We start from the raw sequence: 12,367 nt of genomic DNA, 5'->3' as shown, positions 1-12,367 counted from the left end.
GCTGATTTTGACTCTTGTGCGGCCGCTTTTATTCTGAAAGTTACCAGTCATTGGCTTCAGCCCCCATGTAGATGCTATGAGGGGTATTCCGTCCTCCGTATTGTAACCCTTAGCCGACGTCTCGGTGCCCGGAGGCGGCAGTGTAGGAGGGGAACAACGCAATCGGACTATGCGGCTTTATGACTTTCGCTTAGTCATAGGAGCACGTGGGTTCGACTCGCGGGAGCAAAGCTACCCGACGGGAGGCGAGCAATGTTGACAGGCGGACCAGGGCTTCCCGCCAGTGCACATGAGGGCACACATGGGTGTGACCGAAAACACTAGATGGGGGTGGGCCCGATCGTGCGTGTGGCCCACACGTCATGGACCCTTGAGGAAAACCAGCAGAGTGCGGGCACGTCCGCGCCGATCAGAAGAACGGGAGGCTGCCAGGGAGCCAGCCACGGGAGGCCCTCGTGCAACGGACGACGCGGAATGAACTCTCGCGCGGCGAAGCCCCCAAAAGGCGGGTATTCCAGCATTTTTATAGGAGTAATGAGCGTGTAGTTGTGAAAAATAATATTGAATCTCCTATATCTTTGTAAATGCTCGTATTTTCGAGTGATGTACTTGTTTTCTTGGATGGGGGAGCTGGGAGAGATATTTTTTGTAAATATACTTTCTCTGTTTTTAAATATAAGTCTTTTTACAGATTTCAATAAGGGTCTACACACAGATGCATATAGACATAATTTAAAATGTAGATTCACTCATTCTGCTCCGTATATATCGAAGGGAGTACAAACAAAAGGGGTTGGTTGTGACTTGTGAGTCCGATCCATGGTTAGCGATGGCAAATGTTTCTTTTAGGGTTACGATGACACTATACCTGGCCATGGGCAGCCCGGCCCGAACGGCCCGACCCATAAAAACCCGGCCCGGCCCGACCCAACCTTGCCCACAGGCCGGGCCCGGGCCTAGATCTTGAGTCAAATGACCGGTCCGGCTCTGGCTTGGTCCTGATTTTTAGACCCTACGGCCGGGCCGGGCTTGGGCCTAGGTTTTTTGCGTCGGGCTTTGATACGTCCGGTCTGAAGCCCGGCCCGAGGGATGGCAAGGTATAGATGGCACATGTGTTGCCGTGAGCAAAGTCCGTAGGAGAGCGGGCACGTACGTCTCAACGTGTCCGGCACATTGGTGTTGCAGACCAACCAGGCCACCGCGCAACGCCACAATTCATCCACAAGCTCTGTCCGCGCAGGTTATATAGAACTAGAAATATAAATAAATAGAGAAAAAGGAGAGAGGTTTTATAACCAAGCAAAAACAAAACAAAACCTAGCCGACGGGGCGAGTTTATCTAGCCATCGGCGGCCCACCACCCAATCTCTCTCCTCCCCCTCCTCGGCCACCTGCTCCTCCCGAAGCGCCGAAACCCTAACTCCACCGATCTCTCTCCACCCCGGGGGAGGCGATGGCGGCGGCGCCGGCGGCGGGAGGGCAGGGAGGCGGCATGGACGCCGCGCTCCTCGACGACATCATCCGCCGTCTGCTCGAGGTGCGGACGGCGCGCCCCGGCAAGCAGGTGCAGCTCTCCGAGTCGGAGATCCGCCAGCTCTGCACCGCCTCCCGCGACATCTTCCTCACCCAGCCCAACCTCCTCGAGCTCGAGGCGCCCATTAAAATCTGCGGTCCGTGCGTCCCACTCCTCTCCTGCCCGCTTTGACTCTCCCTTCGCAGAGTTAGATCTAGTTTGGTCGCGCCGCAGGTGCTGCCGACTCCATATCTGCGTCGCGGCGATAAGCAAAAACAATCATTTGTGGCATTAACCAGGCTCCTCTCGTTTAGTGCTTCGTGCTTCTGTTTCTGTTAGATGGTGGGGGTTAGGACATTGTCATATTGATTTTCTGCTCAACTTTTCGCTGTATGTTTAGAACCTTGAAAGCATTTGATGAGGTGTTTGAACGGGAGGAGGCCCCGTAGCAAAGATGCAATCATCAAAGGCACTTAGTGTTAATTTGGGTTGACAAAGTTTTCTTGTGCAACCAGCTCTTGAAATTATCATCTTAAGGGCAACATGATATTTGCTGTTAGTAATAATTGTTGTTATACATACATTTGTTATTCAAAATTCCTTGGGTGCTGCAGTAGCTAACATTCTGTTGGATGAATATACAACAATGTATATCGTGGCAGATATTTGCTGACATGGAATCTTATCACGTCTATTTAGGCATTCAAAGTAGTCTTTCTGAAGTGCTCTTTTTGTTAGTGATGCTGATTTTTATCATAAACATGCCGCTTGCTTTGTCTCGGTTGAAATTTGAACATGCCCTCAAGGTTCTAGGCTTGATTCCAGGCCCCCTCGTTTTCTCTATGCTGAGAATTTAGAACCAAATCCCAATCACTAATTCAGAACCCTGTGATGTGCATGTGTGTTCCCTGTAATATCCTAGCAAGCTCCTTTAGTGACCAGCTTAATAACACTACTATTCACTCGTGTGTGGCACAGAAGAAACTTAAGCTTGCGTGCATGTATGTACCTTAGTTTAGTATATCAGAGCGTCATCGGCTCACCTCTTTGCAAGTGAAAGCCCCTCTCCGAACAAGATTACCTTCTTGTAACTGGGAAGCAAGCAGCAACTATTTGGTGCTCTTTTTATGTGTTAACCTCTACCCATGCGCCTTTCGAAAGCACATGATTCCTAGAGGTTTTCAAAACTGTGTGGTAATCCCTCCGTCCGGAAATACTTGTCCTAAAAATGGGTACAAATGGATGTATCTAGAACTAAAATACATCTAGATACATCCATTCCTTGGACAAGTATTTCCGGACGGAGGGAGTAGTATTTGCAGCAACAGCCTAACAAGCATTTGTTCATTCAAAACACTAGTTGCTAAAGTAGACTAGACTGTCTGTTGTCTGCTTTGATTGAGTTTTTGTTTTTTATCCTCGGCTCTTATTGGCATTCCTCTGTCTGATAGAACTGTACTTGGAGACATGTTTTTTTTTGCTTGTCATAGTAAGGCCTGACAAATTGCTTTCTACTTCGTGTATGCTTCTTAATTCTGTAGTTACCATAGTAGCAACTAATTTTGCTCTCCCTTGTTATCTGCCTCTAGGTGATATCCATGGTCAGTACAGTGATCTTTTAAGGCTATTTGAGTATGGAGGTTTTCCCCCGGAAGCCAACTATCTATTCTTAGGCGATTATGTTGATCGAGGCAAACAGAGTCTGGAGACTATATGCCTCCTCCTTGCATACAAAATCAAGTACCCTGAGAACTTTTTTCTTCTGAGAGGCAACCATGAGTGTGCTTCAATAAACAGAATATATGGATTTTATGATGAATGCAAGCGTCGCTTCAATGTGCGGCTATGGAAGGTCTTCACCGACTGTTTTAACTGTCTCCCTGTGGCCGCTCTAATTGATGATAAAATATTATGCATGCATGGTGGCCTTTCTCCTGATCTGGGGCACCTAGATGAGATAAAAAACTTGCCCCGTCCTACCGATGTGCCAGATACAGGTCTACTATGCGATCTTCTTTGGTCTGATCCAGGAAAAGATGTCCAAGGGTGGGGCATGAATGATAGGGGCGTTTCATACACATTTGGCCATGACAAAGTTACGGAGTTCCTTCTAAAGCATGATCTTGATCTTATTTGCCGTGCCCACCAGGTACTACTCTAAAATCTAAATCTCTAATACATCATCTTGTTTATTACTTTCTTGGAAATTAAGGTGTTTACGTATTTCATCTGATATAGGTTGTTGAGGATGGGTATGAATTCTTTGCTGACAGACAGCTGGTCACCATATTTTCGGCTCCCAACTATTGTGGTGAATTTGATAATGCTGGAGCAATGATGAGTGTTGATGAAACTTTGATGTGTTCATTTCAAATTCTCAAACCTGCTGAGAGAAAAATCAAATTTATGGCGTCAAACAAGATGTGAAATGATGAAGCTCTTTCCTCTTCTAGAGGCTCTGAGGTTAGTTGTGGCAGTCGCACTATCTTGCCCCATGCGTATGTACTTGCGCATAGGTTGCTAGACAACATTGTAGATACTAGGGAGATCTATTCTGGGACAAATTGGTTCTCTGCAACACTTGTATCACAGTTACATGATTACCTCAATACCACCGGCAAAACCTTAGTTGTATATCACATGGAACTGGAATACATATTAGAGTATCGATTTAGGTTTTCCATTTAAGATGTTGGAAATTGGGAATCTGACAGGTCTGCTTTGTAACTATTGCACTATCGATAACCCATTTCATTATTAGATTTGTGAAAGGAATGCTATTCTCCGTGGTAGTTTGTATCATGAGTGATGAGATGCATTATTTTGCTCAATTATTTGTGAATTCTGAACATGCTTAAGCAAATTACATTGCACAGAAAAACATTGGTAAATGTACCATGTTCAGCTTGGTGCCACTTGTATATCTTGTTCTTAACAATAGACAAGTTTGTGGTGCTTTGCACACTGCTCAGCGGGCATTGTGAAGTATGTACCCGATGGATCTTAATCTTATGTTAAGAAACCTGCAAGACTTAGGCCAATTTAGCGAAGGCAGATTTTACTTGAACAATGATTAATAGTTGTGATGTGATTTACAATAATATAGGTAGTTCTTGATGGGGGTCTTGTTAAGCTGATGGTACCGCTCTACTACAAATGTTCCACTTTTGTGTTCCAGCAAGATTATCACGTGGATATCCTACATATGATACTCGAGACATTATTCATGTTTTTTGTTTTGTTTTACTTTACCTCATAACACTCGATTATTATGACCAATATAGGCTCTCATGTGGACACAATCACATCAAGACATCAACGCGCAGGCGCTATGCTTGAAGGCAGCATCGGGCTAGTTCTACTGGAGAAGTCAAATAATATCATTTCTAACAGTTGGTCTGAAAGTTACACTTCATAGCAAGTGCCAGAATTTTTTCCTTTTCTGTTCCCACCGGGTGTGAAACTATCTTGTAGCTGTAGATATATTGATTATGGAAGGCTGAAGTTCGCAATTGACGCAAGATGATCCCCTCCAGCAAGAAAAAAAAAGTTCTGAATATGAGAGTTTTCTGTTTGGGAGTTCCACTATTTAAAAAGCACCTGTATCACTTACTGAGGTAAGAACAAAAGCCAAGCCTGTGTTTCTGTTGCTGTAAGCAAATATTGGATGAGTTTTATTTTAGTTTTTAGAGAGCGGTAATGGTAACAATTCAAATAGTATGAGCACAAAGAATGCTGATGCTTGGTTGGAACTTGATAGAAAATATTCAGCATGTTCCTGATGTACGCTTCACCTTTCAAGTGCTGGATGGCTTTGAGTTTTTGTTCAATCAGACCAGCATGATGGACCGATGCTTGATTAGCATTAACGTGGAAACAAAATCTGGCATTCGTAAACTAAGGCTGGAGTTTATGGTGCGGACTAGTACTCCCTCCGTAAAGAACTAAAAGAGTGTTTAGATCACTACTTTAGTGATCTAAACGCTCTTATATTTCTTTACAGAGGGAGTATTTACTAAATGTACCCTAAAAAATGATCAGAAGACGCAAATTTGATAAATTTATGGGGGTGTAATTTTCTATGGAAAAACAGAATTAACATTGAGCAAAAAAAATATCTGAAGCAAAATCACGATGGCAGCGAGTTGTGAGGCGGGTAGAGTATTTTGACCGTTGTGGCCACGATCAGTAATATGCAATCACCATTGCTGGTGCAATGGAGAGGTGGACTACCAGCAATGGAGAGGTGGACGAATTGGCACAGGCTCAGTGGGTACACCAGTCATGTCTTTGTGCTCAGGCTGTGCAGCAGCTTGGCCATGTTAATAGATGAACCCGAGAGAATATCCAGTGAAAACTAAATTACACTGTAAACTCCGTAGAAGCACAATATGTTAAGAGGGTGATGTTTTATTAGCATGTGAAATTCCAAGTTCAAAAACATTGGTACGAACAAACAAATTCAGAAAACGAACATGTGAATTTAAGTTCGAACCTGAAATTCTACATGTTTATTTAAATTAACACTGTAAACTTTCGAACATAGTTTCCACTGGTTCATCTCCACTCGCCCCCCAACAGCCCTCCCCCCCCTCTCTTTTTTACCGCCTCCAAAAAATGGGCCAGAGGCCAAACCCAGCGCGCTGGGGGCAGACCGGGGGCGCCAGGGGAAAGAAAAATGTCGCCAAAACTTCCCGCGCCAGATTCCCACCCCATGGGCCCGCTGGGTCAGCGACTAGCATCGTCATCCTCATCTCATGCCTCGGCTCCTGCGCGAATCACTCCCAAGGCTGCTGCCGGTCAGCCTTCCATTGATCACGGGCGGTGCAGTGAAGGCGAGCTGCCGCGTGTCCTGCTCCTTCCTGCCACACGTCCGCACTGCTGCCGCCCCCTCGCCGCTATAAAAGCTGCCTTCGTCGCTGCTGGCCGCACACTCGCCTCGCCACAACCATCTCCCTCTCGCCGCCGACCACCTTCTTTTTGTTCTCGCCCTTTCTCCTTCACCGTTAAGCTCAACCGATGGTGGAGCGGCGACCAACGGCTTCGGCCGCCGCCATCTGCACGAGTGGGAGGCGCACATTCTCCACGAGGCCAACTACCCGGCGCCGCCCGACATGCACGTGGCGGGCTCTTGAAGGCTCAGCGCCGGAGGCGTCCCCATGCCCCTGCCGTCCTCCGAAGCGGAACACCGCGACGAGAACGCGCGGATCCAAGCGTCCTTGCCAGAGGAAGCGCGACAATAGACGAGGTACTCCCTCGACAACGTACCTCTGTGGACGGCTTATTTCCAGCGCCGCCACACCGACCAGCTCGCCTCCACCAACGGCGCTCCGGCGGCGAGGTGGCGCCACAACTCCGACGACCGCCGTCAGTGGTGGGGCGTCCCCGGGCGCACGCTCCACGCCGTCCTCGAGCACATCGAGGGCGGCAACGAGCCGCTGTTGGAGTACCCGACACTGTCGTTCTCGCGCCGGAGCGGGAGCTCGTGGCTGACGAGGCGCATGGTGGCCACGAGCTCCTCGTCCTCCGGCACGACGCCGCTCGCCCCCGTCAAGCCCGAGCCCCAGGAGACGCCGGAGCGCCGGCGCAGCCGCGGCGGCAACCTCGTCATAAAACGAGGGCAACCACCAACCTTCTCCTCCCCGCGGCCATCTTCGCCTGGTCAGGCCGAAGAAGGAGCCGACGAAGCCCGTGGCCGTCAAGCAGGAACACGTGGAGATGGCCGCAGACCTCGAAACCGGCCTGAAATGGGCGTGCGACGACTATGTGTGGGAGGAGATGGAGCGCCAACGACGCGCTCTGGAGGAGATCGCCGAGCGACGCCGCGACCGCGAGGAGGACGACGTCATCGTCCTCGACAGCGATGAGGAAGAGGCACCGGCTCCGACCAACCCTGTCTGCAGCGGCCATCCAGGGCAGGGCTGCAGCAAGGACGGCGGCATGCAGGATGACGGCGACGGCGACGATGATGATGACGGCGGCGAAGACGGCGACTACACCGCCTTCTACAAGATCCTCGGCATGAACTAGGCTCGGGGCGGCAGTGGCGGCGTAGTTTTTTTAGTTTTTATGCATGTCTTTATATTTGTAGAAATATAAATGAATCCGCCTAAATTTCATCCAAAATCGAGTCATTTTCTTCGAATTTGAGACAAATTTGCATTTGAAAAACGACGTCTAGGTGCCAACTTGGGCGGCGGTTGGGAACCCGAGCGCCCCCACGGCGAAAAAGCTGGTTAACCCCCAGGAGGCGCTATTTCAAGGCCTTGGGGGGCCGAACGGCTGAGATGCCCTAAGGGTGAAGACAAAGCCTCTCTCATTCAATTGAGGACATTGGTTTTGGATTGGGTTTCCAATTTTGACTTGGCGAATAATTTGTAAAGGAGGTCTCTTATTTAAGTGAGGTGTTTAATTTTAAATTTGCTTGTCAATGATTTCTCAAATTAATCACCAGCAACCAGCAATCAGCTTATAAAAGTATTATAACAGTCCCGCGCACACTCTCATCATCTGACAAAAATAAATGCTAACATGCAACACTTCAACATTAATATGATTTTGGATTGAGTTCCCAATTTTTGACTTGGTTAACAATTTTTCAAGGAGCTCTCTCATTCAAGTGAGGGATTTATTTTTGAATTTGAGCACGATTTTGATTGTTCAATAATTTCTCAAATTAATCCACAACAACCAGCTTATAAAAATACATCAATCTCGCACCCTCTCACCACGTGACAAAAAATGCCAACATGTGACTGTAGCACCAATATATTACATGTGATCACAACTGCATGAAATTTCCTTGTGTACATGTGGATTAATTTACAGATAACATGTAATCATACCCCCAGAAAAAAGACCATCAAAATACCACATTATAGAAAGAGAAAACACACACCATCATCTCCCCACACATCAAACCATTTTTTTAATAAAATCCCAACAACACTAACCATGCAGCAAAACTGTAGCAAATCCTTTAGTATATACAACCCTTGAAGGGGTGAGTGTAAGCGCGTATGTATGAGTGCTTGTGTTAAAAAACAATCCTTGAAGGGGTGCTTTATAAGAGTCGTCTAGTTGCTAACTAGGAACTGTATGGATGGTTCCTTTAGGCCCTTTCCAACACAAAGATGATTAAGTGAGGTGCTAAGTGTATGAGAACGCTTAAAACTAAACTCCTCAACGCATAGGTGTTTATCTTACTGAAAAGGGTCGATATGGTTGACTAGAGGGGGGGGGGTGAATAGGCAACTAACAATTTTTAGCTTTTCTTAACAAATTAGGTTTAGCAACAAATAGATTGTCTAGATGTGCAACTAGGTGAGCAACCTATATGATGCAAACAACAACAACAACAACAACAACAAGTGCAAGCAAGAGATACAACACAACAATAGCTTGCACAAAGTAAAGGGAAGGGATAACCACAAGTGGAGCCGGTGGAGACGAGGATGTGTTACCGAAGTTCCCTCCCTTTGGGGGAAGTACGTCTCCGTTGGAGTGGTGTGGAGGCACAATGCTGTTGGGGAACGTAGCATGCAATTTTAAAAAAATTCCTACGATCACGCAAGATCTATCTAGGAGATGCATAGGAACGAGAGGGGGAGAGTGTGTCCACGTACCCTCGTAGACCGAAAGCGGAAGCGTTAGATTAACGCGGTTGATGTAGTCGAACGTCTTCGCGATTCAACCGATCAAGTACCGAATGTACGACACCTCCGAGTTCAGCACACGTTCAGCTCGATGACATCCCTTGAACTCTTGATCCAGCAAAGTGTCGAGGGAGAGTTTCGTCAGCATGACGGCCCGGTGACGGTGATGGTGATGTGATCCGCGCAGGGCTTCGTCTAAGCACTACGACAATATGGCCGGAGGAGTAAACGGTGGAGGGGGGCACCGCACACGGTTAAGTAACAATTGATGTGCTTAGAGGTTCCCCCTGCCCCCGTATATAAAGGAGGGAGAGGGGAGGAGGCCGACCTAGGGGGCGCGCCAAGTGGGGGGAAACCCACTTGGACCCCTAGTCCTATTCGGCCCCCCTTCCTTCTATCGGAGGGGGAAAGGGGGAAGGAGAGGGAGAGGGAGAAGGAAAGGGGGGCCGCGCCCCTCCCCTTGTCCAATTCGTACTCCCCACGGGAGGGGGGGGGGCGCCACCCCCTTGTGGGCTGTCTTGCCTCTCCCCTATGGCCCATGTTGCCCATTACTTCCCCTGGGGAGTTCCGGTAACCTCCCGGTACTCCTATAAATACCCGAAACACTCCGGAACCATTCCGGTGTCCGAATACTATCGTCCAATATATCAATCTTTACCTCTTGACCATTTCGAGACTCCTCGTCATGTCCGTGATCTCATCCGGGACTCCGAACAATCTTCGGTCACCAAAACACATAACTCATAATACAAATCGTCATCGAACGTTAAGCGTGCGGACCTACGGGTCCGAGAACTATGTAGACATGACCGAGACACATCTCCGATCAATAACCAACAACAGAACTTGGATGCTCATATTGGTTCCTACATATTCTATGAAGATCTTTATCGGTCAAACCGCAATGACAACATACGCTATTCCCTTTGTCATCGGTATGTTACTTGCCCGAGATTCGATCGTCGGTATCTTCATACCTAGTTCAATCTCGTTACCGGCAAGTCTCTTACTCGGTCCGTAATACATCATCCCGCAACTAACTCATTAGTCACATTGCTTGCAAGGCTTATCATCATGTGTATTACCGAGATGGCCCAGAGACCTCTCCGATACTCGGAGTGACAAATCCTAATCTTGATCTATGCCAACCCAACAAACACCTCCGGAGACACCTGCAGAGCATCTTTATAATCATCCAGTTACGTTGTGACGTTTGATAGCACACAAGGTGCTCCTCCAGTATTCGGGAGTTGCATAATCTCACAGTCAAAGGAATATGTATAAGTCATGAAGAAAGCAATATCAATAAAACTTAACGATCATTATGCTAAGCTAACGGGTGGGTCTTGTCCATCACATCATTCTCCTAATGATGTGATCCCATTCATCAAATGACAACACATGTCTATGGTCAGGAAACTTAACCATCTTTGATTAACGAGCTAGTCTAGTAGAGGCATACTAGGGACACTATGTTTTGTCTATGTATTCACGCATGTATCAAGTTTCCGGTTAATACAATTCTAGCATGAATAATAAAAATTTATCATGATATAAGGAAATATAAATAACAACTTTATTATTGCCTCTAGAGCATATTTCCTTCAGTCTCCCATTTGCACTAGAGTCAATAATCTAGATTACATTGTAATGATTCTAACACCCATGGAGTCTTGGTGCCGATCACGTTTTGCTCGTGGAAGAGGCTTAGTCAACGGGCCTGCAACATTCAGATCCTTATGTATTTTGCAAATCTCTATGTCTCCCTCCTTGACTTGATCACGGATGGAGTTGAAGCGTCTCTTTATGTGTTTGGTTCTCTTGTGAAATCTAGATTCCTTCGCCAAGGCAATTGCTCCAGTATTGTCACAAAAGATTTTCATTGGACCCGATGCACTAGGTATTACACCTAGATCAGATATGAACTCCTTCATCCAGGCAACTTCATTTGCTACTTCCGAAGTAGCTATGTACTCCGCTTCACACGTAGATCCCACCACGACGCTTTGCTTGGAACTGCACCAACTGACAGCTCCACCATTCAATATAAATACGTATCCGGTTTGTGACTTAGAGTCATCTGGATCGGTGTCAAAGCTAGCATCGACGTAACCATTTACGACGAGCTCTTTGTCACCCCCATAAACGAGAAACATATCCTTAGTCCTTTTCAGGTATTCCAGGATGTTCTTGACCGTTGTCCAGTGATCCACTCCTGGATTACGTTGGTACCTCCCTGCTAAACTTATAGCAAGGCACACATCAGGTCTGGTACACAGCATTGCATACATGATAGAACCTATGGCTGAGGCATAGGGAATGGCCTTCATTTTCTCTCTATCTTCTGCAGTGGTCGGGCATTGAGTCTGACTCAACTTCACACCTTGTAACACATGCAAGAACCCTTTCTTTGACTGGTCCATTTTGAACTTCTTCAAAACTTTATCAAGGTATGTGCTTTGTGAAAGTCCAATTAGGCATCTTGATCTATATAGATATTGATGCCCAATATATAAGCAGCTTCACCGAGGCCTTTCATTGAAAAATTCTTCTTCAAGTATCCTTTTATGCTATCCAGAAATTCTATATCATTTCCAATCAACATATGTCATCCACATATAATATTAGAAATGCTACAAAGCTCCCACTCACTTTCTTGTAAATACAGGCTTCTCCGAAAGTCTGTATAAAACCATATGCTTTGATCACACTATCAAAGCGTATATTCCAACTCCGAGATGCTTGCACCAGTCCATAAATGGATCGCTGGAGCTTGCACACTTTGTTAGCACCTTTAGGATCGACAAAACCTTGTGGTTACATCATATATAACTCTTCTTTTAGAAAACCATTAAGGAATGCAGTTTTGACGTCCATTTGCCAGATATCATAATCATAAAATGCGGCAATTTCTAACATGATTCGGACAGACTTAAGCATCGCTACGGGTGAGAAGGTCTCATCGTAGTCAACTCCTTGAACATGTCGAAAACCTTTCGCAACAAGTCGAGCTTTGTAGACAGTAACATTACCATCAGCGTCAGTCTTCTTCTTGAAGATCCATTTATTCTCTATGGCTTGCCGATCATCGGGCAAGTCAACCAAAGTCCATACTTTGTTCTCATACATGGATCCCATCTCAGATTTCATGGCCTCAAGCCATTTCGCGGAATCTGGGCTCATTACCGCTTCCTCATAG

The 12,367-nt window shown here is 46.6% G+C and overlaps 1 protein-coding gene across 1 annotated transcript; it reads left to right on the top strand.

Moving 5' to 3' along the window:
• Window positions 1-1,272: 1,272 nt before the first annotated feature.
• Window positions 1,273-5,299, top strand: LOC109769708 (serine/threonine-protein phosphatase PP1). The gene is made up of 4 exons (XM_020328437.4): window positions 1,273-1,670; window positions 3,103-3,662; window positions 3,752-3,976; window positions 4,798-5,299. Exons 1-3 carry the CDS (start codon window positions 1,454-1,456, stop codon window positions 3,938-3,940), a joined length of 966 nt encoding a protein of 321 aa, XP_020184026.1. The 5' UTR covers window positions 1,273-1,453; the 3' UTR covers window positions 3,941-3,976; window positions 4,798-5,299.
• The last annotated feature ends 7,068 nt before the right edge of the window (window positions 5,300-12,367 follow it).

Source organism: Aegilops tauschii, chromosome 4 (assembly GCF_002575655.3).
Source record: "Aegilops tauschii subsp. strangulata cultivar AL8/78 chromosome 4, Aet v6.0, whole genome shotgun sequence".
NCBI lineage: Eukaryota > Viridiplantae > Streptophyta > Magnoliopsida > Poales > Poaceae > Aegilops > Aegilops tauschii.
Note: the sequence above shows the minus strand (reverse complement) of the source record. Positions and strands in the feature narration are given on the sequence as shown.

Bases quoted from the DNA above. Each gene is read 5' to 3' on its own strand.
- LOC109769708 (XM_020328437.4), top strand. From the start codon at position 1,454: ATGGCGGCGGCGCCGGCGGCGGGAGGGCAGGGAGGCGGCATGGACGCC. The intron at 1,671-3,102 runs GTCCGTGCGTCC...ATCTGCCTCTAG, and splicing joins GGCGCCCATTAAAATCTGCG to GTGATATCCATGGTCAGTAC. The intron at 3,663-3,751 runs GTACTACTCTAA...CATCTGATATAG, and splicing joins TTATTTGCCGTGCCCACCAG to GTTGTTGAGGATGGGTATGA.